The sequence below is a fragment of the Mugil cephalus genome, chromosome 2 (assembly GCF_022458985.1).
Source record: "Mugil cephalus isolate CIBA_MC_2020 chromosome 2, CIBA_Mcephalus_1.1, whole genome shotgun sequence".
NCBI classification, from domain to species: domain Eukaryota; kingdom Metazoa; phylum Chordata; class Actinopteri; order Mugiliformes; family Mugilidae; genus Mugil; species Mugil cephalus.
In genome coordinates, this window is record NC_061771.1 from 2,942,951 (window position 1) to 2,969,683 (window position 26,733).

Here is a 26,733-nt window from a genome sequence, read left to right on the forward strand (position 1 = left end):
AGGAGATGAGAAGGGTGTGGTTAGAAGCTGCTGTGGTCAGAGGGTCAAAGAAATGGAGACTCTGGACAGAGAGGATGATGGAGTAAAAGCCTAAACCATAATGATCCAGGAAGAAACTAGACTGAGTGGATTAAGAGTTCTGAATATGACCCCACTCCCAGTCCATATTAATATCTAAATTTTTTACTAGCACAGTCAGGATCACCCAGCACAGTCCATCTCTAAAGCAACCATCAATGACGCAGCAGTTAGCCTCTGCATCTGCAGAACAGAGGGGGAAGACAAAGGCCAACAAATAAGCCATTCGGTGCTCGTTTCCCACCTCCTCCTTCTTCTCACCCTCTGTGGACTGTGTCGTGTCAGGACATTGTGAGGCCTCTCATAGATTTCACCGCTCCAAACCACAGCTTTTGCTCTTTTATATTTTTTCAGTTGCTGGAAGCAGTTTAGGGCCATGTCCCAAGTCATCTGTTTTTCTTCTCCCCCCATTAATTTTACAGTTAAAACGTCTACTTTTCTAAATTGTGGCTGTTTAGTAGTTAACTGAACCTTTGAATTTATTTTGTTTCTGAGGCGTTATTGTCATTTCTGTCTTAAATGGTTGCGTTGTCACTCTGTCAGAGTGTGGCTGGTTTTATAGAAATAATTTACTGGCATCTTGCACTGCTCATTTCCTGTTTTTTTGCCCCCCCCCCCCCCCCAAATTCCACTGAGGCCCCTTACCATAAATGGTGCTTCCTTTGGCTGACAGAATTCAGCATTTAAAAGGAAGTCTAAAGAATGCATGGGCATGTAGTAAAAACTGTGCCTGGAGATTAATCCATGTTTTGTTGTTTGTCTACAGGATATTAAACTGTGAAAGGAACAACCCTCCTAGTTAACAACATCAACGTTGGCATCCACATCTTAGGAGGAGGGGATGAAGCCAGATGGGGTTACAATGGACACGACAGAGCCCACAGAAACTGCAGCAGTAGCAGAGCCGTCTTCATTGCAGGACAACATAACAGAGCAAGCCCCGTCTCAACAAGAGGAAGGAGCAAAGGATGCAGCACAAAGAGCTGCTCCAAAGGCTAATGGCAAGTCAGGGACAACAGAACTTAAAGTCAAACCAAAGGCCACCGTAACAAAAACTCAATCCACAACCAAATCAGCAGGAGTGTCTGGATCTTTCTCACGGCCAACTACTGCATCGCACCGCACAGTGAATGACGTAAAGTCCTCCAACAATATTTCTGCAGCTGCAGGAAAGAAATTGGCGACAACCACAGCAAAAGCATCATTGACAGGAGCTGTACCTAAAAGACCAATAGGTGTAGCGGGAGTTTCCACTGTATCCAAGAGCCAAACCAGAGTGCCTGACAAGAAGTCTGTTGGACCCCCCAGGACTACATCTGTTGGTGCTCCTTCAGCGACAAATGGTACCAAACTAACACCTGTGAATGGCACTACCAAGAAGAGACCAGCGACTGAGACTGTAAACGTAGCTAGATCCAAAACCACAGGTGAGTCCAAAGGTGTTTTGTAAAAACAAATTTTGACTGATGAAGTTTTCAGAACCTCTAAAGCTGGATTTAAGCTTCTGCATCACACTTACATCATAGCTACAGTGTAGCTGTGTAGTCCATTTACGTTCCTAGATACAATGCAGAAATATAAATCAAATTTTACAAGGCATTTTGCCTTTTTTGTTTATTCTGACTTCTTTGCAATCTCATTGTCATTTTTGTAGCTACTACCAGTAGAACGGTGGCTTCCAGCTCTTCTAAGCCCAGCACTTCAACCACATCTAAAGCTGTTGGTGCGACTACTTCAAAACCCACAAGGTAAAGCTGTCTATCTCAAACAGACAACAGCCAAACTCACAGGTCTGATGGTGACGTGTAGTGAACATTTGAATAAAATTTTGTGGTTGGGAACCCCCTTTAATTTATTGATAAAATATGACGAATGTGCTTGTCTCTCTCTCCGCTTTTGTTTCTGACTTTCTCTCTCTCAGAAAATACACACTCACTATTCTCTGAGGTCTGAACTTTGTACCCCCCTTACAAACTGCATGACAGGGTGACTTTGTTTATCTTGGTGCCATGAAAAGGAGCAGTGGAGAACGATGTCCATTGTGGCCTTTGAGCCATTATTGAGTCGGATTTCACTTCAAGTGTGTGTGAGTCATGTTAGCAGAAATAACCTGAAACAGAGGGCCTTAACAGAACCAGTGATACTGAAGAACCACCGCTTTGTCCCAAACAGACCCCCTGGCAGAAACCAGACCCACCTCCCCAGGCCAGAGAGTTGTTGACTTGGATCATAATCCCTCTCATTCTAGGCCCATTGATTTTGATAGAGAGTGCTCTGCTTGAGCTACTTGCTGCTCTTAAATCGTCTTCATTTTTTTGCCATTTAAACTAGAAAAGGGAAAACACAGGATTTATATTCACAAAACATATTTGCCAGTTCATGCATTGGCTTTCAGCAGTTTGTTTATCCAATATATTTCTGATGTGATAGGTCTTGACTTGATAAGTATAGTAACTTGTGCAAATTAAGTGAACTTTCTTAAAAGTTTACTGCTAGTCAGATCTATAATACACCATTCTACTGTGTTTCCACAGGATGTAATGTTCTGTACTGAGGGCCTTGTTTAGATTATGCTTCCACTTGGCTTTTCTCTTAATGCTCTCTTATTAAATAAAGGAATAAAGTGCTGCATCACTATTCTATGAAGTAGCAAGCGGTCACTGCATTCATATTTGACTATAAGAAAATGTGCTCCCAATGGCACTTTGTTTATCTTGCATTACTATCTGAGATATACATACAAGCTAAAATGTATGACCTATATTATGCATTCAACAATGCATTTACTTCAACAACAAATAATTTTCATGGAGAGTATTGTGATTTTGTGCAGTCAATTAATTTGTGTTAAGACTATACATTTTCATGGTTTCTGAGATTGGGCGTCTTGTTTTATTGGTTCCAAAGCCAAAGATGCTTATTTTGTAAAAGTTGTACAACTACAAGTTGTAGTTTTAGTTTGATAAATGACTTGATTAACTAAGCGCGTCCACATACCTTTAGTGACCATTGTCAATTTTAGGAGGCATGACTTATTGTGGCAACACATTAACTGCAGGGTGATGATCTGTACTGTGTGTGTGTCAGTGTGGACATGGAGAAGCTCATCCTGTGAATTAATTAGATGAGTCTTTTGAACTGCAGGAGTCTGATTACAGTGGCACCTCGCCCTTATGTCAGTGCTTGCTGACTTGCTCCCTGCAATGTAACATCAGGCTCTCAACAAGAGAGCAGCAGAATGTGTCTTCCCTTCTGAAAGGTGATGCATGCTGTGTTTTATGTCACCTTTGTGTGTGTGTGTGATGTGATCAGTAGTGTGTTAGAGCCATTGTATAGCAACTGTTTTAATGGTGTGAATTTCAGTCTGTATTGATTTTTGTGTTGTCTCTCTGGCAGTAATATCAACAAATCTCCTCTTAGTTCGTGACATGACTTGCTTTAAACTTGCAAAAGTGTGCAGATCTAACCTTCAATTCCAACGTAATTTAATAGCATTTGGCCAACTATGCACTGAGCTCTAGTTTCAACACAGCAGCTTGATTTCCTCTTTGTTGTAATTCCAGCCATACCATATTGTTTTCATACTACTGTGGCAACCAAACTGTCAAGGCCTGTTGGGATATGTACACACATAAACCTGTGTCCAATACTTTTTCTTAAAATGTTAAAATGTACTGGCCCAAAGTGAGAAACAAAAAATATTAGGACTTATCTCAAAATACTTTACTTCAACTCAAAGAGACAGTTTGGTGAAGAATAAATAAGGTTGGCTGATTAAATTGGACTCGGAGCTCCCTAAAATAGGATTTCACCCAGCTGAAATTTGAATGAGCATCTCTGGTCCTAATTTCTTCCAGTGTTTCCTGCACCATTGGCACTGTCACCAGTTTATACATTTCTGTAAATAGCTTCTAATAGTAGCTGTTCCAGTTTCCCAGAAGAGTTAATTCACTGCGCGTTGACCATTTGTGTTCTTTGCAGTGTGTTTAAGTGCAGCATCATAGCCTAGACTCAAGCGATGTCCTGTGGTTCTTTGATTTCAGGATGGTGTGTCTGTACCTTTGGGAAAGTTAATGTGATTTGATAGAAGCAAATGGTAAAAAGGCAGTAAAAATGGATCTGTGCTTAACAACCTTGTTGTGAACACAGCAGAGGCAGGATTGCGTCACTTGTGTGTCACTTACAATATGTACCTAGGAAATGCACACAATCCATTTACTGCAGGGTGTCTCTGTTATAGTGGTTGTTCAGATTGATAAATAGAGCTGACACCAAATGTAGGATCTGGCGCTTGCCTTACTCTGATCTCCTTTATTGCTGGCCTATGGAGTCCTTGCACTGAGCTTTTCCCCCCACCCCACCCCCTCTTTCCATCTTCCTTCTCAGCACCCGTTGATCTGTCTCTTTGCCTTCTGTACATGTACAGTGCTGGGCATTTAGCCAGGATCTTTTAAGTCTTTTTGGAGCCTTCACATCTATGTAGCATTCAGACACATTTGTCATTTAACTGCATATAGGGCCTGAAAAAAATCAATGTGCATTTGTGCAACAACAGAAGGACAGTGATTTTATCGCCTTTGTATTGCAGTGCTGTGATTAATATTCAAAAGGTCACCACTGGGAATCGTTGGTGTTTATCCTCATTCAAAAACTGAATGGCCTGTAATGTATTATTTGTCAAAGGTTACACCAAAGGCACTGTACTGACTTCACAGGAATGATGTGGCTTTGCAGTACACTTTCATCTTACCTTTTTATCATCTTATTTTGTTCTCTATCTGAATAATCCTGATCTTATAGTGCGTTGACCCACTAGAGATAAAACTGCGTCATTTCTCCCTAACAGACTTGGCTGGGAGCTGGATTACATTCCTAACATAAAACGACCCATGGCATCTGTCACAGTGACAGTGGGTGTCTAGGGCCTCCTAAGAGCCAAGATTGTCAGCCCCGACTATTGCTAGGCAGCAACGCATCATCTACAACTCTGGACTGAGCTGGTCCAGGCATTCACTATTTATTGTCAAGGAAGAATCTGAAAGCTCACACAAAGTCTAAGGAATGTGTGCTCCTTTCGGGAAGGAGTAAATCTGCTAGTTTTGGACAGCCGACAAACCAAACAAGGCATTGTTAGGGTGCTCCATTTCCCTTTGTTGTCTCTGTGGGGGCCATTGAAAAGATGAGAGGGAAAAGGGCAAAGGCAGAAGCATGTGTACTTATACTGCAATTTATGTAGGGCAACCTTACTGCAACATGGAAGAAGTCTGTCTGCTGGCCAACTGATTAAATCAGAATAATTCAATCTTTGTCAGGGGACCTTTGTTTTCTTTAAAGAAAGGAAAATTGTGGATAGGAGGTATGGCTTCATCAAAGATGCTCTGACTTGTGTTTATACTTTGATTTTTGGCAAAACAGACGTGGCAGCTGCTCAGTAGATTAAATCCATGAGAATGTTATTGCATCTGTGATAAACTTTTGTGACTATTGACTGAAAAACAAAGGGAGCCCATAAAGTATCAGTGGCGTATTCCTATGTTGAACTCTGACCTCGTGTTTAGTCAATAAAATTGTGTAGTACTTCTCATCTTTGCTGGATTGTGGTTTTGTATTGATTTTTTCCCTCTGTTGGCAGGAAATGTAATCCATACTAATACTCAAACAACAGAACCACCCGGCACCGTCCACAGGCAGTGTGCAGAGTCATTAGTGGCATTAGGGGCTGTGTTTTTTCCTCTCCATGCTGTCTCTCTGGATCCAACCGGAATAACTTAGAACTCATCATGGAACTTTGGAGAGAGGCTTTGGTGTCGTTTAGAGTTATATTGTCTATGAAGTCCCTGTGCCCTCTTCATTCATCACTTAACTAACTTCAGTTCTCCCCACCATCCCCATCTAGACAAAGTTATTATTTTGATTTTCTCTATTTTGATTCCTGACGTAATTGCATGGTCCTGCCAGTTCACATTTGGTCTGCATCAAGGATTTGATATGAAAATTGCTTTAATATATGGACATTCTCCTACTTTTATTGCTGTTTCTGCTCAAACTTTCCGATCTGTTTCTTGTTACCACCCTGTTCAACTGTAACTCTGGGTAGATCTCATGTCGGTGTCTGACACACTTTCCAGTGTTTGGGCTGTATTTCACCTTAAAACCCAAATCTTCTGTCTGATAGCAGCCAATTACTCCCATAGATATGATTCCATGGCTGTGCAGTGGTTGTCTGATCTTTCTGAAACAAAAGGCCATTGTAATGGGTAATGTAATGTGGGAGCGGCATCTGTGTGCAGGCATGCTACCCCACTGAAAGCCATCAAAGTCATTCTGTATTTGCCCGTTTATGTCATGATCTTCTACAATATCAGTAGACCAAGTAAAAAACAATACAAATTGTTGTAATTGTATGCGGAACCACACAGCTCCTTAAGGCGATCCAGTCTGCTGTGTTTGAAAGGCTTAATATTTACAGTGCTGAGGTTTTACATTGTTTCTACAAACTAAGTTTGTTTTTAGGTTAGCCAAGGAAGTAATGTTCATTGCAGTGTGGGGATTTCACCAAGTATAGCACAGAAAATGCAAAACTGAATAGTCAGGTCAATTGTGGGGAGAAATCTGCTTCATTGTACTGTTCTTCTAGTGTTCTTCTATCACATTGACCTAAAGGTTGTATTTCGGACACAAACTGGACCATAGAAAAACTTTCAGTTTGGGCAATTTTAGTTGCATTTACATTGCACTTGGATATGTTTTGTGTTTGGTTATTATTAAATGTAGGTTTCTATGAATTGTCTCCTCGATTAACTGACAGAGATGAAAGGTGCTGTGCAACCCATGTTTATATAAGCTAATAAATAAAATGAATGTTGATGTTAAAAATGCATGTTAACTACATAATGTTGTTGGGTGTATCAGCCTGTCTGTGCGAAAGACTTGAGCACATGTTGATTCTAATTGTTTATCTAGGAGCAAAGCTGAACTGAATAAGAGGAATGGAGAAAGGAGATTTGGCTTGTTGTAGTTGCAGTTGAGGCGATTGAGTGGATTAGTACAGTGTCACGTAAGAGCTCTTCCAAACAGAGCAGTAGACGAGGAGCTTAGTACAGGATAAATTCTAAGACTGTTTTCCTCTCTACATCAACACCTGCTGTATGTGGTCTTGGTTATTATTTCAGCCCCTCCCTTTTAAGCCTATTCTTTAGCTGTGTAGCTTTCATAATTTTTCATCTCCTCTACCTCTGCACTACAATTTTCTAAACCATCCTTAACCACTTAGAAGTGACTGGAAGATGGAGGATGTCTTATGTGGCTGTATATGGAAGGTGCTGCATCAGTTGTCCCAATGCTGAAACTGCTTTTGTAGCTTACATTAGCAGGTCAAATTAAGTTAAGCTTGAAACAAATAAATGGGGCACAAAAATTAATCTGCATTTTTATCTATTTTTATTTCTGTATTATTTAATTAATAATTTTCATGCCATCTAAATGTGTCTGTCTTTGTTTGTCTCCAGGCCTGCTACAGCTGTCTCAGCATCTCGACCTACAACCACAACATCCAGACCCACAGCTACAACCAAACCTTCCACAACAGCCAAAACCACTGTTTCCAGAGTTAACACAGCACCATCTACTGGCAGGTCCACAGCAGCACCTCCTCCTAGAACCACTGCTGCTAAGAAAGGTAAGAAGGACCTTGATATCTTTTGCTTGATAGTCATTTAAACTGGGGAACATTTGCTACTTTGAATCTGGAGACTGAAGTTTTTTAATCAAAGAATATTGTAACAAATGCTAAAAATTTGCTAGTGACAAAACTGTTTTATTATTAACAGTCAAATAGGTGTGTGAGTCTTTATTTGTTTTTCCCCATCAGATGTCAGTCGACCAGCTTCTACTACAGTGGCCAAGAAACCCACAGCAGCTACAGCATCAGCTGCGACCAAAAAACCCGAACCTTCTAAACCCACAGCCACCGTAAAACTCAACTCTGCCCCCAAATGGTCCACACCAACAAAGGCAGCAGATACAAAGCTGTCACAGTCCAAACCTCAACAGCCTGCAAAACCTGCTCCCATAAAGAAACCTCTAGCTGCTGTACGATTCCCTGCAAATAACAAATTGCCCCTTGGTCAAACCCCACCTGCCTCTCCAGCCAACAAATCTGCAAATGGTAGTGCCTCTAAAACCAAGCGTGCTACCAAACCCACTCAGGCTGTTCCACCTTTCACTGCCGCCAAGAAGGCCGATGTCTCAAAGACTACTGCACAGTGTGCAACTGGTACCGCGACTGTAGCTGCCACAGCGGCAGCAGTCGCCTCAACAGCGAGTCTAGCGGAAACACAAGGAAAGGCTACAGTGCCCTTACCACTGGGATCATTCCATGCTGCCTCTACATCTGAGGAGCTCTCAGCCCCTGTCTTGGCCCAGGATACTGCACCAGAAGTGGCTCCTCAAGAGGCTTTTCAAAGCCATGAAGCTGCACCCACTCCACAAAGCCCTGTTAGGCCAACCTCGCCTCAAACATCTCCACCTGAGGAACTTTTAGAAAGCAGTGCTAGCTTAATAAAAACCCAGGAGCAGATCCCTTTCCCTGTTAAGCCTACATTACCACCAGTGGCCTCAGTTCCAGACCACTTGGAAGGGCCTGCTCACTTAACAGAACAGACCCCTTCAACATCTACAGCTCTCCCCTCAGAAAATGCCATCCTACAGATAGTCCCACCAACCAATCTAAACGAGGATGAAGATGAAGAGGAAAAGGAGGGTAGTCAGCAGGTTTCTGTGTCTGAAATGAGTGGAACCACACAGCCCACAGAAGAGTCTCGCCCTGGGTCAGCTGGACCAGTAGGAGGCTCGGTTTGGAGAGCTAGTGGTCCCTTGCTCTCTGAGTTAGACTCTGAGGAGGTAAGTGGCAGCCAGCAGGGTGCATCTGAACTGAGTGCCCCTGGTGTCTTGGAGGGCACAGAAAGCATGGATGATCTGGGGGACGGCAGTCTCAAAGGAGCTATTGACATGGAAGGAGCCTCAGCAGGTTCACCTGACTTTGAGAAGGTTCCTGACATACCAGTTAATGACTTTGATGAGGATGAAGATGAGGATGACTATGATGATGATCGGGTGTGTGACATGGATGTGGGCTCAGAGCGTGCAGATGAACCACAAAGACCCAGACATGACAACGACGTGGATGATGATGATGATGATGATGATGATGATGATGTGGAGATGGCTAGTGAGGGGGTGACAGAGAGTGGGCTAGAAAGCTATGGGAATGCAGATGAGGATGACTTTGCAGAGGATGAAAGGCTGGACAACTTGAACAGGGTGGTCCAGCCCCCACCTCCCCCGCCTATGCTGCCCTCTGCCCCGGCTGCTCAGTGGGATCAACCAAACCCTTTTGCTAATCCCTGGGCGGAACCCATTGAGCAAGGGCTTCACGCCATACAAGGAGCAGGGGCGGCTGTAACAAGCCCTTTGGCAGACCCCTGGCAAGCAGATTCCGAAACCCCAACTCAGTCCCCTGCTCAAGCCTGGCTAGAACTAGGTTCTGCTCCTTTAGTCCCCGAAAATCAAGAAGTTCCTCAGTATTCCTCTCTCAAAGGTGAGCCACAAAATCTCGCTGTTCCAATGTCCATTGATCAGATCAGCCCAGCTCCAGTGCAGACCCTGACTTCAGGTGCCCCAGGAATGTCTCTATCAAGCACCCTAAGTAGTGAGACCAGCACACCTGAGGAACTGGGCGACTACAATCGAGAAGGGAACCTCCAGCCACGAGCCCCTCTGGAGGGGCCACAGCCTGACCTGGCTGTTCAGTTAGACAGAGGAGAGGGAGAGGAGGAGGCTGACACCCTGCCTGCTGATGAAGTGCTGGGAGGCCCTGCAACTGCCCCCACTTCCAACCCCTCCTCATCCTCCGTAACAGAAGATGAGGCCAGCGACACAGAGGGAGAAGCTCAACTGGATGACTCCTTGGAGACTCCAGCAGTCATCCACATAACCTTTGACAACCAACCTTCAGCCCAGCGCTGCTTGTCAACTGTAGAAGAAGGTGAGGAGGCTGAGATGGAGGGCACTGCAGGGGAAGACACCACTCCACCTTCAGCTACCTCTTTGGTATCTTATGGCTTTGACACCACGACCACAGCTTCAAATTCAAATGCACAGTCCACAGGGGAGAGCTGCATCAAGAGTCCTGGCATCTTCTCCTTGGAGGAGCTGCCTGAAGAGGCCAAGGAATCTGGCTTCATCTCGCCGCCTTCTGCCCTTCTTGCAGAGCAGCAGTACATTGAGTGTGGGAAGCAGGAAGTAGAGTCAGCTGAGCATGGCAAGGAGGAAGTGCTGGGGTCAGAGGAAGCCCCAGTTCCATCATCAACTCTGTGCACTTTGCAGCAACCAGAGGAAAACACAGATGATATCCAGCCGCCCTACTATTCTGCTATCTGCGAAAAGACCGAGGACTCTTTTGCAGGTAACGTATAGTTCATCATCTCCCTAACAGCCCCAAGTTATGTCTCTTAACTCTCTCTGACTCCTCAACATCCCAGCTATAGTCCTTGTTGTCATTGTTTATCCTGAAATGTCTGGGGGTGGACATAATCAAAGATTAAAAAAAAATAAATAAATGAATAAATCAGAGAGCAAAAAAGGGAAGATATAAAGAGGACAGCAGTGGCACTTCATGATATAATGTTTTCATAATGATTATACGGCTTCAACTCCTGTATGTGCAATAGCTCTATCTATTTACTGTTAATGTGTGAGCGTGCCTGGGATTCGGTTTTCACCTTATTTAACAGAGAATTATGTGGTTGCCCTAAACTGGCATGGTTGTGAATTATCTGTTTACAGCTCTTAAAGAGGGAAAACATAACAAAAGAAATGTGTAATGAATTGTTGATCATGTTTCCATGTGTATTTACCCCTGTACTTTTTACTGAACCAAGTTAACAACTGAAAATGAGTTTTGATTGTATATTCATGTTTGACTGTTGCTTTCCTACCATACACAGAACATCTTCCTTATCCTTACTCTTCTTGCACTTTAAACTGTACCCAGCTTTTTTTTGTTTGTTTGTTTGTTTATCCATCTTTTGGAGTAATGAACCTTAAAACTTTAAATAAAGATTAGATTTCTACCATGATGCACTCTCTCACTGTACAGTTTTATTACAATGAACACTTTGGAGTGGAGTGCAATGCACAATAATGGTGGATGATTTGTTTTGTACACAAACCCACATAACACCATTGGTGTTCATTTAGACAAACCAGTGTCTCTGTACGCTCAACGAGTTCCTACAGTTCCTTTAAAAATTGGACACTTGACAACAAGCACTGAAACTCATGTCCAACCTCAGTGATCTGAAAATAAAACAACCAGAGCATGTGAGCTGATTACCTCCTCATCAGATGACCTCATCCTTTGATCAAACCCACCTGAAGCTGCAATGAAGATTTGATGTCGTACGGCCTCATTGGAACCAACGGCTCATTCTTCTGCTCCTGTAATTTCCCTCCAGTTCACTGTGGGTGTGTTACTCTTTTAGCTCTTTTCTGCTGCCTTTTTTTTTTTTTTTTTTTTTTTAAGCATTTTTACTGCATTGTTATACAGCACTGTAATAAGGTTAACGAAAGCTTATGCATGTTATTGTTGCACAATCAACTGATTTCATCTCATTACTTTGATTGGTGTGTCCAGGGTTAGCCTGATAGCTTGGCTTTAGGACTTGATGTGCTTAGGTGTGAGTAACATCTGGCCGTGAATTGATTCGTTCTAAAGCCAAGCTATTATTTCCGTTTCTTGTGATGCTGGATGTATGGAAATGCATGGAGAGCTTTTGCATGTACCACTGGTCGACTAACTACAAACTCCATTCACGGGTGATGACTATTTAAGCTTGCGTTAAGCTTTTCTGTGATTGTTAATATTTCACCATAGCTGATAGTGATTGCATATACAGGAAGTCTGGCTGCTTTTTGCACATACAAATTCTTTCTTTTCTCTGTGTCGTATTTTAAAGTTATAAAAGAAATCCTCTTATAAATGCATTTTTGCTCTCTGCACAATTTTCCCACCCCCAGTCACCTTATCTTGGGTCACTATTTTCTTGTGTGTTTCACACAGATACTCCAGCCCTCTGATTACATTTTGAAAACCACCTGTCACTGCTGCACATGTCCCACTATGACTAGTTATAAAGATAAGAATACTTGTAAGTGTTGGTCAGTTTGGTGATGTAGGTTACTGGCACACCTCCAGGCTTGGCTTCACAATGCTTTAACTATTCTTTCAGCAAGTATGAGCCTCTGAAGCCCACCCTTCCCCTTGCCCTTTTCTGCTTGTACTCACACTGCATTGCTGTCACTTTCCCGCTGCCTGAAACTTCTGTTGTATGGCATCACACTACTGTAATCTTCCTTCCCACTTCCTTTCACACACAGGCTTCACCACGATCCCACACCCACACCGCCGCGATCACTCGGCATACCCCAGGGCCTACTACGACATCGTCAAAGCACCCGGCTCTGCTGCCACCCCGCCCAGGCTGACCTGTGCCGACCTCCCGCCCCGAAGCCTCGGGCAGCAGGCACTGAGCCCTCAACTCCGCAGGCTGGAGCAGCACCAGAGACAGCTGCTGGAGCTGCAGCAGCGTAGGGAGCAGCAGAATAGGCCCCTGGAGGAGGCGGAGCAGGAGAGGAAGAGGAGAGAGGAAGAGGAACAGAAGAAGAAGAAGGATGAGGCAGAAGAAGAAATAAAGCGAAATAAACAAGAGGACGAGAGGAAGATGAAGGAGCAGGCTGAGGTGGCAAAGAAAGAAGAGGAGGAGGAAAAATTGAGGAAAGATGAGGAGCTTAAGCAAAGGCAAGATCTTGAACTGCAACTGCAGCAGCAACAAGAGGAGCTGAAGCAAAGGCAGCAAATCATGCAGTGGCAACAGGAGCTGCAACAGTCCAATAAAGGCCAGACAGTTCTGCTGTCACCTTCCTCTGGCCTCTGTACGATCTACGAAGCTCTGGAGAACAGTGATGAAGAGGAGGCTGAAGAAGAGGGAATAAATGAGCTGAACCCTGTAGAAGCTAAAGAGAAGAAAGAGCCTCAGCAAGACACATCATACGAAGAGTTGGGCACCAACTGTGAAATGATGTCACATGAAGACCAACATCAAGACTCTTTGCTGTCTGACAGCCCCCCTCCTCTTCCAGGGTCTCCTCAGTCATCCAGTAATCCCTCACAGGATGGAGACACATCCTCCCCTTGTCCCCCTGAGTCTCCAGAGAGACCTCCACCCCTGGAACTGGACTGGGGGAAGAAAGTGGACATCGTCCAGCAGCTGATCAATCAGACCTTGTTGCTGAATCGAGACGGTTGCTCGTCTCTGATGCTGCTGCCAGGGGGGGCAGGAGGCACACTAAGCCCCCTGGAGAGCAGCCTGTGGCCCAGCCTCCTGCCTCCACTCACCCCTCCCTCTGCCACCGTCACTTCTGTCAGTAGTTTCTCCCCAGAGGCCACGGGCAGCTCCCCACAGGGAGAGTGGACAGTGGTGGAGCTGGAGACACATCATTGACGGCGGCCAAACGACTGCAGAGGTGGTATTTATCAACATGCACACAGGGAAAAAGACAAGTGCTGTTTACACACACAAGCAAGGGAATTTAATACTGGAAGAGAACTGAAACACACACACACACACACACACACACACACTCTCTCTAACTGTACTGTTTCTATACACTTATCTGTATTTCTGGAGAACGGCTGTACAGACTAAAACACATTTAGGCTCCACAGCGTGGTAAAAAGATCACACTATGTTAAGATCCATAAAATGATTTTATACATTTACTTAATATTTATCACAATTTACTAAATCATAAACGGTCGTTTTAAACTGTTCAAAACTGGGAATCTTAAGAAAAAAAAAAAAACAATACATGAGCAGCCCAAACGTGGTTCTCAAACAAGGGAAGACTCTTAAGGGATTACAATAACATATTTATTTTTGTTTTGAGACTGTAGACTTTATGAATACTGCTTTTGTTTATGGGTTTTGTTTAAACTACTGAATAAATCTACGTGTCAGGGCTTAAAAAAGATCCAAAAGCAGAGATGTGCCTAGGAATCATCCCTCTCTGGTTAAACTACTTACAGTATGTAGAGACATTCAGCCCGTGATGAGTCGTCTCAAGTGGAGAGCTTTATTTTAACCAGTCCAAAAGGTTGGGGACCACATTTCTAGGCTTATTAGTGAAACACTGGGATTTCTTACTACTGTGAAAAGAAGCACAACACAGATACTAATGCTTGGTGGTGCTATAGTTTTATCAAATGCTGTTTATTGATGCAAAAAAGGGGTGAGGGACTTTCTTACCCCCGAGTTCAGACTGTCAGGCAATTCTCATTCATTTATCTTTATGAACATACAGGGATCTGCTGGTAAAATCAGTTTTTAATTAGTGCAAACAAAAATCCAGGACTCTGATGTGTTCAGTGTTGTAGCAGTAACGCTGCTTGAGAGTCTCTGCACGGGGTGAGGAAGTCTCCGATGCTGCCACTGAAGCTGCTGGCTATGGTCTCTGCAGAAATTCAAGTAGACAAATACAATGTGACACCACACTGAAACTCGGCACCTGTCTAACCCCACACTTGCCATCCTACACCACCTCTATACACACTTTACAGACTATAACATCCCTCTACAATAAACCTCTAAATCCCCATGATGCAGCAGTGCTACTGACTGTTCACCTGTTGTTAATCGAAGCCATACCTGTTTGTTCATACTTGTTTACGTCACCTTATTTAAACGTGAGAATACACTGGATGTCTTTCTATTGATCAGTGATGTACGCTCACTGATTTCTACTGTTTGATCACATTGCACTTACTCCAATTCCTCAAGTATTGTAAATCAGATTTGGTGATTATAGGAGAACTCCCTGATCGTTGTCCATTTTTACATCTGACTGATGGAAGTCATTCTGAGAAAATAGGGAAGAAATGAGCGCATTCTGAGCCGTATGCATCTCACAGGTCTTTACCAAAGTTTAGTATGTGTCATTTAAAACACTAATGAGACTTTCTTACTACGTATAACGTTGATAAAAGCTGGTGCTTAAATCTTACTGAGGGTTTATTTTTACACAAGTACTGGTCTAAATACTGATTAACGTTTTATTAGGTGCATCAGGGACAACAGTCAGATGATAGCCTGTAATTATGTAAGTCTTACCGCCCTGGTCACATCCAGTAAACAGACGGTAACGTTCCAGCCAACTGCAGGTAGAAACCGACACTGCTGTGAAGGTCAGAGGTCACTGTGTGAAATGAGGAGTTTAAAAGGACGCTTTAAAAGGTCTTATTCTGGGGATTAATTGTGTACTGTTTAAACTGCGAGAAGTTGTGCGTGTCTCACTAGTGGTAAATGTTCATATTGGTGTTGACGTCTGGATGCTGGTTTAAAGATGAACGCTGTCTCTCAGAGTTTGGTTGTTCATTTCGACTGGAGGCCACAGAAATCTCACGACAGCTCTGACACTGAATCAGTTTCTCGTTTGTAGTCTCTCGACTCGCTGCCTTGCCCTCCAGTGTGTAATGGCATAAACACTGCATTGTGTTCAGTAACAGAATTGAAAGCAGTGATCCGAGTATTAAAGAGATTAAGGGATCTGGCTTCCAGAAGTTTAAACTTTTTGAAGGTATTTGCTCATTTGTGCGCTGTGAACATTTAGCAGCCAAGGAGCAGCTGAACCTGAACCGTCTTAAATGTCCTTCCCACAACAAGTCTGTGTAGTGTTTTGTAAAGTATTGTTTGTATCTTGTTGAAAGACTTATCACTGTAATGAAGGGAAACTCCACTTTACTTTTGTACCTGAGAGTTTTACAAGTATAGTAGCTGAGTTCTATCTAGATTTTTATTGAATAGGGAATGAAGGGTGTAAATGGTAGATTTTATTTTCTGTAAGTACACTGCGTTCTCTAGATGTCCGGCTAAAAGCATTGTTACAAGGTCAAACTGAACACAGTAGGCTGAACTCTGAGTGAACAAATCTCCTTTGTTTCTTGGGCTCGTAGTCATTAAATGTGTGGTATATTAATTTATTGTAAATGAAGTGTGGCCTGCATGAGTGCATCTGAACGTCTTGATGAGCCAGTTGAAATGAGGTGAATTGTGTTGTATGACTCCAGGCCCAAATCAAGGCAGCTTGTTCTAACGTGTTTTTCTTTATCTTCTGACAGATGAATCTGTGATTGTGTGTAATTATTTCAATGAAATGTCTCATGTAAATAAAAATCTTTTTTTTAATAACACATCTTGACTTCTTTACAACACAACAAGCCAGTGAACTGTAATCAGAAGCTCAAACTGAGGCTATAGTCCTGAACTCTTTGCCACTGCTCTATCCAATAAAGGTATAAAAATAATTAAATAAATAAATGTGTATATATAAAAAAAAATATTAACACTTATGAAATGCTTTAAAACACTATAAAATCTGCATGTTGAACAGAATAAAGAAACAAAAAATATGTTTTTGAAGACATACCAAAGTATCCATCCTACAAACTACAATGAAACTATGAAAACCCAAACATGACACTTTAAATCAACAAATCAAAAGGCACACGCTGGCATAACTTTAGAAATTAAAAGTGGGCTGGTTCCGTTCCACACGGACACACGTGTCCTGCATCAGTCTACAGTGAGATGGGACAGCAGCAGCTGCTGCAGACAGTCTGTAGCACTGCAGCTGGACGGCTCCTCTCTACCCAGAAACAAAAGCCTGTGATACGTGGCTTGAGGGACCTCGCATATGATCCTGAAACACGAACACAGAGACACTCTGAGGGCTGGAGCTCAAAGATGATCAGCTGGTTTATGCTTGACGTTTTCCTGGAGCCTACCAGTCGCTTATATTCTCGGTGTCTGGGTCAGGGTTCACCTGCACCCACTGACCGATGGACCACATCCTCACCACCTTACTGTGAGAAGAGACTCCTGAGTTATCCCGGTCGGCCTCTGCGTGCGGATTGGAAATATCCTCGTAGCACAGGAAGTAACTTTAAGGAGTATGAAAACAGCGGTCGCACATCAATAAATGACCGAGAAGACAAGTGAGAAAACAACAAAATAAGTCCAGCTCACTAGTCTGTGTCATGGCCCGTTTCCGCCTCTCTGCCCTCGCGCTGCCCCGTCTGCTCCTTATCATCCTGCGGCTGCCCACGGCCGAGTCTCTCCACGTTCCAGCGCATACGTTTATACAGTCCAGTGTCAACCCGGGCCAGGTACGGCATCGGCTTACAGTAGCGGAAAATGGTCAGCCTCAGCTGGCCGAGGTGAATCTGTCCAATGCAGAAGTGAGACACACTGAGCACGAAAATGGGAGAAAAGAGAAGAAAGTAAATGGTTTTATTAGCAGCAATGCTCACATAATCATAAAAAAGCAATAAGGAATGTAATATAGTGATTACAGACTTGAAAAACTGCACTTCCAGACACAAAAAATATCACTTGATAACATTTACTAGAACACTTTTCTGCACTGATAAGAAGACGTTGGACATCAAGTCAAGCAAACACACGAGCCTCCTACAATGGTGACTATTGTTTCTAGGTGCACAACATCATTTGTCTGCCTTATCAGTAAAAGGGGTTAACCTATGGAACACTCTACCCACTTACCTAAAAATACAGACTGATGCAAACGCTTTCAGCAGAGGGCTTAAAGCGTGGCTAAAAGCACAACAACAATGCTCACGTGTATACATATGGCCCTTTTTTTCTTATATTTGTCTTTCCTTCCTTTCTCTTGTTTTACCATGGTTCTTAATAATACTGTTATGTTAATGTATCCTGTCTGTTCCATTTCCTAACATTGATTATTCTGTGTTTTTAGAAAAGCCACCTATGGACTGGTGTTGAAAATTAGCATATCTGCTATATACACACAAGCAAAGCATCTGGTCTGTCCACTGGGACAGTGTCAGTGTATTTGTGTTGTGCATATCTAATAAAATAAACATAAAGTACAAGAGGAATAAACTTTGGATGATCTATAAAAAAGGGTCTTTAGAATAAATCATCTGATCATAACGACATTGTGTTCTGTTCTGTTGTCTTAAAAAAACAAACAAACAAACAGTCAAAATTGTTCTGAGGAAGAACAACACAAAAGAGCAGGATGACAGAACTACACTGCGGGACTCTGTGCAAGTGTGTACCTGGTCGGCTCAGCCTCGTCCAAACAGAGACTGTAGCTGGAACAGGTCAACAGCAGCTGCTCCAACCTTTCACACAACTGCTGAGAGAAGTCCAACAGCTGCACACACACACACAGACACACAACAGAGGTTCAGGGTCAGGTTATGGCACTTGAACCAGGATGTTTTCATACGTTTAACACAAACAGCTTCTTATTCAGCAGCAGATATGACTCCACTGGGAATAACTGATCTAAATAGATGACAAGCAATTGACCACACTAGCATGTGTTTGTTTCTTAGTGTCACATGTGTCATAACTTCACTAAATCCCATCCAATGATATCTGAGGCTGCTGCTTCCAGCAAGAAACAACCGTCACTTAAATCATTTCACTTCAATTTTACTCATACAGTGCCCCTTGTCGACAAAAGCATGGTTCACTGAGTTTAGATAAGATACCTGGGTATTTAGCCAAGTGGGAACTGGATCCGAAACAAAGTAGATCGAATATGTGTTCCAAAAGTGAATTAAGCCAAAACTCTCAAGTGACATTATGTGATTTTGGTGAAATAAACCCCTTTACCATTGTGTGAATGTCTGTAGGCAGACAGGTGTTGGGCCACAATGCCCCTAGCTGTGGATTCCAGGTGGTTGAAGTATGGCTGGCAGATGTACAGGAAGCTCAGCACTGCAGCAGCAAGAGACTCTTTCTCTACACAGCCATGTGTGCTGGAACACAACAACAAGCGTCACAAAACAGCACACAGTTAAAAATCAGGGCTCTCCGGTGAGGCTGGGACAGACCCGTTGACAAGGCAGTCCTGCAGGTCATCAGCTTTGCTCGTGAGGAACTGGAGCTGCCGCTGTATGGACTGGAGGCTTATCTCCATCCGCCTCACCTCCAGGCACCTGCAGGGCACATGCTCACCACAAGGTGGCGCAAGAGCAACGTCAGCCAAAAACAAAAGCGGCTCATCCGCCTCTGAAAAACAAATTAATTCAAAAGTGAGATAATAATTCTTTTACTTAATCGTATCTCTTAAAAGCAAATATAGCAAATGTTTTATCACATAAATAGAATTCACGTATGGAGAACCATGGCCATTTAAACAAAGCTATAGCATCAAACATAAACACTGTAGAATGCGAGACTTTGGATGATACACGGTATAAATTGAACCCTATATATTTTCAAAGCTTGCAGGCCATGTTATCTGACCTCGCCGGCTGGAGTTTTGAGGGTTTTCCGTGTAGTCTGGCCTCCGCCCGCTCACATTCTCCTGCTGCAGGTTCTCAGACTGAGACGGTCCTGATGGTGAGTTTTCGAGCAGGACTTCAACCTGAACTTCAGTATCTGTCATGTTGCTCAAGGTAAGTTGACATGTGTTAATAAACCTGCTGGGGAAAATAGATTAACATGAATAAATAACTATAAATAAACGTTTACTTTTTGCTAAATCACGATTATGCTAACAAATCGGCAAACTGTGGCGATACTAGCAATGCGGCTACGTCTTGACATCCGAAACGAACAAAAGTACATTTATACAATTCGACCAGTTATTTTCTTAACAAATTAATTTATTTAAACGTCTAAGCACTGCAGCAAATTAACTAAACCGTGTAACAAGCGCTAACCTAAGTATTAGCTATCACGCTAACTACGTCACTTACAGTGTCAACTTTTCTTCTTCGTTGGCTTCTCGAAGGTCAAAGGTCATTGCTTTTATGTTGAGTCTTTATTATAGATAAGTAAATATAATACATTTTTTGTTACAGTCACTTAGATAACCAAGTAATTGTTTACCTACTGTTATCAATCAAGCAAAACTGACACAGTTTTATTTTATTTATTCATTTATTTATTTATTTTTTTGTGTGAAAAAGCCTCTAAAGAAAACATGATATTGGGCAATGTTCTCATGTGTTGTGACACCAATAAAACATCCTCCACACCGAAAATAATAATAACTCTGTTGTTATTATCTTTAAGCATATACACTATAAAAAATACGAAACACCCATTTTTCTAGACGACAGGACAAATAGATCTGTGTGACATTTTAAACAATATATTAAGCAGTTGTCATTGTGAGTCAGTACTACCTTCCCAACAGTTTCTGCTGACTGTAAGTGACTTGGCTGTATTCATTTAACTGCCTGTTGTGAGAATGCAGATTTCCATATCGTTTATACGGGATATGACGTGCGTATCCTGTAGTGTCAGGTTTCTCTGGTCCTACATCCTTCATATCTTTCATGCATGCAAATTTTCAGCTTGCAAATCAGTTATGCAAAGTGGGCCAGTTCGTCTTTGTCCAGTCTACCAACTCCAGTGCACTGTAATGTCTCCCTGTCATGGGTGTTTGTTTCTCTCCCACACACAAAAAAATAAAATGTATGATTACAAAGCACATGTTTTGTAAAAATAATTACAAGAAGAAAATTAAGATACTGACAATACTGATACTTCTAAGACAAAGATGTATGCTTTAGGCCATAGGCAACCCAGCATTTTTCTCCAATGTTGCTAAGTAGAATAAACTTAGCACTCAAAGTACTTGAGTATAATTTTGATCTATTGTGTTTTATTAAAAATGAAGATGGCCGTGCCTGTGTTAGCTGTGGCTGCACTGGCTTGTGATAGCAATGTTTTTTTTTTAGATTCAAGAGTCTTTATTGTCATTATGAGAACATAGCACATGTCCCTTAGTTGTTTGTCCTTGTTTTAATGTTTATGTACCTCTTTCCTGATGGAAGAGGTACAAACTGTGTTGCCTGGGTGGATGGGATCTGTTGCAATGCGTCTAGCCCTCCTCTGAACCCGTGAGCATAGACTGAGTCCAGATCTAGTAGATGACATCCCAAAATCCCCTGCGCTGTCCTCACTGCCCAAGCTAAGTCCTTTCTATGATGCCGATCCTACCCTGTTATGACAATCTATCTGTCTGTCTGTCTGTCCGTCCGTCTTTTGGAATATTCCTATTTGATACTACAATTTAAACATTTTTAAATACATTTTCCTACCGACAGTAATTCTCCCACTACATGGGAATTTGCATTGCATTTGATATACACTCATAGTTCCCTGAAGATGAATCTTGACTTTGGTGTCATGTGTATGATTTTTTTTAGTGAAATGTGTTGATAAATGTGTTGAAAAAAGGATATGATTGCTAAAAAAAAATTAAGAATAACTGAACAGTATTTTTGTGTCAGCTCCACATTCTGTTTCTTGTCATTTATTAGCAAATTTTAATATACAAAACAATGGTAAATAATGTTCAGCACCAACATGTTTTGAATGTGGCAGCATACTGATGTTTGCATTAAGCAGCAGTAGCATTTGGCAGCAGGTTGATGTTAGCATTTAACTTGAAGCACCAATTACAAGTAATATCAGTTAGCATTAAGCTAATTGTAGTGCCTGTATGTCGCCAGTAGCTCCGTGATGTAATCCCTATTTGGGTTATTCTTTTGTGTTATTGGTTGTTTCTTGTCAGACTTCCTGATTTTCTGTGCCTCGAACCAGTCAATATGGCTTTTGGTTGTTTTGGTCTTTTTGTGCTGTTTTTATGTATTTTTTTATGGACTTTTTATTTTCTGTGTCGTTGGCTGTGGCTTTCAGCAGACCAGCCATTGTGTCTGGTGGTGTGTTCCAGAGATCAGCTGCTAGCGCTGTCCGTGTCCCCTGAGCTTCCCGGAATGAGGCCTGAGATTCCCGCTGAGCTTCAGAAGAGGTGCTGGGGATGCCAGGCTGGAGGTGGAGGAGTGGAGAAGGAGGCTCAGGTCGGCAGTGCTGTCTGTCCTCATGGGGAATGTGAAGTCGTTGGCAGCAAGATGGATGGACTGTGTGCACTTGATGGGACCCAGAAGGAGTGTGTCATGAGATGTGCTTTGGAGACCTGGTTGACCACAGTACGTCTGTGCACAGCTTCGAGACTATGAGATGACACACTCCCTTGGCGTTTGCATCTCTCCCTCAGCGACAATGACAAGGAAACACCATGCAATGACACAATCCATGCCACTGTTGCTATGCAACTGGCCAAACAACCACATCACCTTGGACACTACTTTGCCAACTACTTTTGTACATTTGTTCATGCAAATTGTGTATTTTTTTTGATTACATCGCTTATTTTAGTAGATAATAATCAATTTTATTTTATTTTGATCTAATCTTAATTTATTTTATCTTTCTTGTTTGCTTATGTACAACAAAGCTACTGTGACAAAGTAATTTCCCCCGTGGATCATTAAAGTCAGTCTAAGTCTAAGATGATTTTAGAATTTAGCTTGGATCACCAATTTCAGGTAATATTAATTAGCATTAAGTTGATGTTAGCATTTAGCTTGATGCACGGAGTACAAGTTATATCAATTAGCATTAAGTTAATGTAAGCATTTGCATTGGAACTAAATGCAATTAATATCAATTAGCAATATATTGAGCAGCAATAGTAAACTTTATTGAATTCAGGACTTCTTTTACACTTGGTATATCAACAGTTGGTTCCTTGGATTGGAAGTTGAGCGCCGTCGCAGGTCACGTGATACGTCCGGGCGCGCCCACGCCGTCCTGCCACGGACCAATGAATGGCCAGGCGGTTTGCTCGAGCGTCGGGAGCGCGCTGCTGGGTCTAGTGAGTGGTATGTGCTCCTCTTCCCTCAGTTAGTCGCAGCCTGAAAAATGTTCGTCCATCTCAACTACCAAGACAAAGAAAGGCCTTTTCATTTGTTTTAAAACTAAAGTCAGCGGTATATTTAATGGACATTTGCTTTCTGTGTTGCTCTTCGTTGTGAGCGGCTTGTGGAGGACTGACAGGCGGCTTTTCTTTTTGTGAGGCATGTGATACAGACAAGAGACCGAGGCGTGTTCATGTTTCACGGATGTTACCGGGGAAAGGAGAGAGGGAAGAAGGAGCTTTCTTTCTTTCGCCGTGTTTGTGGACAGCGGATGCGACTATCTCTCGGCTTCGGCAGGACATGACGAAGGAGCCGGTGCTCCGGTGGATTTCACGGAGCTCTTGCTAGCTGTTGAATGGGAAGAAGAAGATGATGAACAATGATTCTGGGTCTCACTAGTGTCGCTGTAAAAAAGCAAAAACGTGCATAGTGGACGCATTTGAATTCTTGTTAAGTGTCTAAACGCACAGGGTGGATCAGTTCAGGCGCGGCCAGGCGAGCCAACAATGCGGATTACCTCTTGACTGTTTGCCTTTGTGTCAATAGACTGTCGGCATAAAGTTGAGATAAGACCAACAGCCAGGCCTTTCCACACCATCTCCTGTTTTATTGTCATAGAAAGGAGACAGCTCGGGGACAGAGGGACAGTTCCCTCATGTGCACACGTTGTCTGTGAAACTGCACGGACTGAAAACGGCAACAGGGACAACCATGGCGAACGACTCAATTCAAGTAAGTTCATCAAGCTGGGTGTCCTGTGACCTCCACGAATGATCTAAAATATGATTATTTTTCTTTATTAGACTGTAACCACAGGATGTTGGGTGTGTCCCAGACGTTTGGCAAACGACAACATTAAGTCAAATGAAGTAATATTAAATGGACATCCTGTTACTGTGTATTGGGTTCAACAGTGAAGGCTTTTTGTGTTGAATTTAATAGTTTAAAATGTCCGTTATTTAGTCTTGCCCACTGACTATAATGGGGATGCCACAATATTAGAAACGTGTCACAACACAATCCAACAGTACAGCCCCCAAAATGAAAGGCTGTTTAATCACCAGCTCTCTCAGATATTTGAAACAAACGCTGAAGACCAGAACCTCCACCAAGCTAAGATTTAGCACAAGACTTTTCCTTTTCACTGCTGTTCTTAATGAGCTGGTGAGTTTGTGTAAGTGGCCACCTTCTCCATCTCACATTACATTTCAGAGGTATTCGGTATTTCATACAAAACAGAGTTGGCTAAACATAATCATCCAGGCTGCTACTGTCCAACTGGAAGACCTCAGTTGTAGACCACACCTAGAATAAAAGGGGATTAGATGACAATCCGTTTGAGAATAGGTAATTTATTTTCATTACTTTGTCATGCGGTTTATCTATGAAAAACATTTATTGTAAGTTCCTCTAAACAAATATGTTAATCTTTTTTAACACAAAAGAAACCCGCCCAGAAAAAGTATAGAAAAAGACTCAACCTTCGTCTTTTTTCTCTTGATTAATCAGCTAATCGCTGCAGCTGTTGTGGGGTTGATTTGTAAAATGTTTCTGATTTGCTGGAGGCTCCTTGCTGACTCCTCCAGGAACACTGGCAGACTCCCACTGTGAACCACTGACCACTCAGTAGAATTGGAAATGGATCGTTTGTGTCCTCTTAATAATGTATGATGGACCCTTTTCTGGTTTTGCAAAGGGCTCCAGCGTGGTTCTGTCTCCTTGGTGTTGTTCTGTATTTCCTGTGATGTGGGCCTCAGTCTGACTGTAGCTTTGTGCGTTCAGCAAGTTGTGTGTACAGACTAAAGGCAGGTGCACGCAGGCACAATACTGGTGTTTGGTGTAAAACAACACACTCTCACTCACAATCCCCAACTCCCTTTGGTCATCACTAGACCATGAAAGCATTAGTAAAGCAGGAAGTCTGCTTACTTGGCATTTGACAAGGGATAGTTGTGTGCATACTGAGTTTACTGAGTAGGTATAATTGAGTCAGATGTTATGGGATCTGCTCTCATGAGTCATCAGGCTGGAATTGGCCTTATCAAGTAAAACGTGTTGACATTTATTTTTGAAGTGCGTGAGGAGGCAGATGAACATTATGAAAGATACCACTGGGCTCAATAAGCATTGTTCTTTCAGAGCTTGACACACTGACATTTAAGTCTTGGCGAGTATCGTGTATCAGTTGACGTAGGAGCATGGAGTTGTATTCTGTTCAGAAATGCGTGTGCTTGTGATGTCATGCAGGTGATGCAGGTTCATAGGTCACTGGCAAGCACACTGTCTTGTTTTCATTTTAGTAACATAGATGTTTTAGATTCTTTCTGAGAAATAATGGCTAGCAGTGAAACATGAGACAAGTTAGCATCAGTATAGTCTATAATTAGAAGTAGCCAAATGAGGAACAGATGCATGTGAAAATGCAGACTGGAGATAATGAAGATTATATCGGTTGCATAGAGACTGTCAACTGAGCACACAGGTGTAGTAATAGGATGGAAACGGGACATAAAAATTTGACTAGACAGTTGAATTGTTTCACCCATACATCCCTTTCCTCTCTGCATTATAAATGACCAAGGTGTGCTGCCTTAATTGATAGAGTTACCCAGTGACGTACCTTATGACGTATGACCATGAAAAAGTGATGGTGGTCTTGATGTTCCGGCTGCTCATGACTCCCAGGAGTAAGCGCGTCTCCTCACCTGGTCGTTGTTCAGAATCCAGGAGCGTCACCAGGTCGCTTTATTTAGGCGGGTGTAAACAAAGCACCAAGCTAAAACCTGACAGGGTAGTGTCGGCCTGCTTGCAGTTGCTCCCTGGCGTGATTCGTTTGCAGTCTGAAGACAAGGCACAAAGCGGTTTACCTGATGTGAGGTTCACATTTACAGGCATAAACACCAGGGCCCACATTCACTGATGATGCCTCATTTTAGGTTCCAGCATTCCCTGAGATCCAATTTTCCCCCAGAATTAGAACCAGTCACAAAACTGCATGCAAGCACCTAGTGACAAGGGCTTGTCAAAGAAACTTTTGTCAAATGCTTACTTGCAAACTGAACTAAACCTGTGAAAGCTCCTAAAACCAAGCATTTGCATGCATGTGGTTTTCTTTGTTATGTAACAGAACCATATGACTGTTTTAGTGTTTGAGCAGTGTGGGACTCTCCAACCAAGGACAAAATGGCAATTTAAAGACATCATACTTAGTAAATGACCTTTAAAATATAGTTTATGATGCATACAACTGCTCATTTATTAGTGATAATAATCTGGAGACTAGTACATAGTAAATATAATTATACGCTGCCAGACTGCCATAGCTGCTCCTTTATTAGACTATCCTCTTTAATTTATGTCAGGATGTCATAAATCTCAGCACGTGTTGGTAGTAAAATGAGACAAAGTCTGTGTTTAATTACGCTGCCTAAGTGCCCCATGTTTTAATTTCTTTTCAGTCAGTTTGCCTCTTGACCAGGTCTTATTCTAGCTTCGCTATCATGATGTAATACTTGGTGTAGAAAAATCTATTTTGAACGGATACTGTTAAATTTGGTTTGCTTGCTCTACTGGCCGGTTTGGGTGATTGACTGGAAATCTGAATGAGACACCCAGTGAAACTGATGTGCATATGACTAGACTGTGAAGCAAAATCATTTTTCTGCAGCCCACTCTTTTCTGTCACGCAAGGCAGCCACACCTTAAATGTAGCATTTGAAGCCATAGTACAATGTAAACATGTGAGTTATAGAAATCTTCTCCCCACG

The 26,733-nt window shown here is 42.5% G+C and overlaps 3 protein-coding genes across 3 annotated transcripts in view; 2 read left to right on the top strand and 1 right to left on the bottom strand.

Annotated features, from left to right (window-relative positions):
* Window positions 1-16,382, top strand: part of si:ch211-214c7.4 (WASH complex subunit 2) — a 31,666-nt gene extending 15,284 nt beyond the window's left edge. Inside the window, exons 2-6 of the mRNA XM_047578178.1 lie at window positions 845-1,505; window positions 1,733-1,826; window positions 7,587-7,756; window positions 7,949-10,543; window positions 12,517-16,382. Coding sequence (XP_047434134.1) covers window positions 920-1,505; window positions 1,733-1,826; window positions 7,587-7,756; window positions 7,949-10,543; window positions 12,517-13,640 — 4,569 coding nt within the window. The 5' untranslated portion in view covers window positions 845-919 and the 3' untranslated portion in view covers window positions 13,641-16,382. The remainder of the gene's footprint in view (window positions 1-844; window positions 1,506-1,732; window positions 1,827-7,586; window positions 7,757-7,948; window positions 10,544-12,516) is intronic.
* On the bottom strand, window positions 16,358-19,921 carry c2h19orf67 (chromosome 2 C19orf67 homolog). Its single transcript, XM_047578179.1, has 7 exons — window positions 19,497-19,921; window positions 19,082-19,259; window positions 18,853-19,006; window positions 18,296-18,393; window positions 17,220-17,441; window positions 16,979-17,134; window positions 16,358-16,893 (listed from the first exon to the last, which is right to left on the bottom strand). The coding sequence occupies exons 1-7, from the start codon at window positions 19,636-19,638 to the stop codon at window positions 16,767-16,769; spliced, it is 1,077 nt and encodes a 358-aa protein (XP_047434135.1). The 5' UTR covers window positions 19,639-19,921; the 3' UTR covers window positions 16,358-16,766.
* Window positions 19,922-22,892: 2,971 nt separating this feature from the next.
* pkn1a (protein kinase N1a) overlaps window positions 22,893-26,733 on the top strand; it is a 49,045-nt gene continuing 45,204 nt past the window's right edge. Inside the window, exon 1 of the mRNA XM_047578468.1 lies at window positions 22,893-23,698. Coding sequence (XP_047434424.1) covers window positions 23,678-23,698 — 21 coding nt within the window. The 5' untranslated portion in view covers window positions 22,893-23,677. The remainder of the gene's footprint in view (window positions 23,699-26,733) is intronic.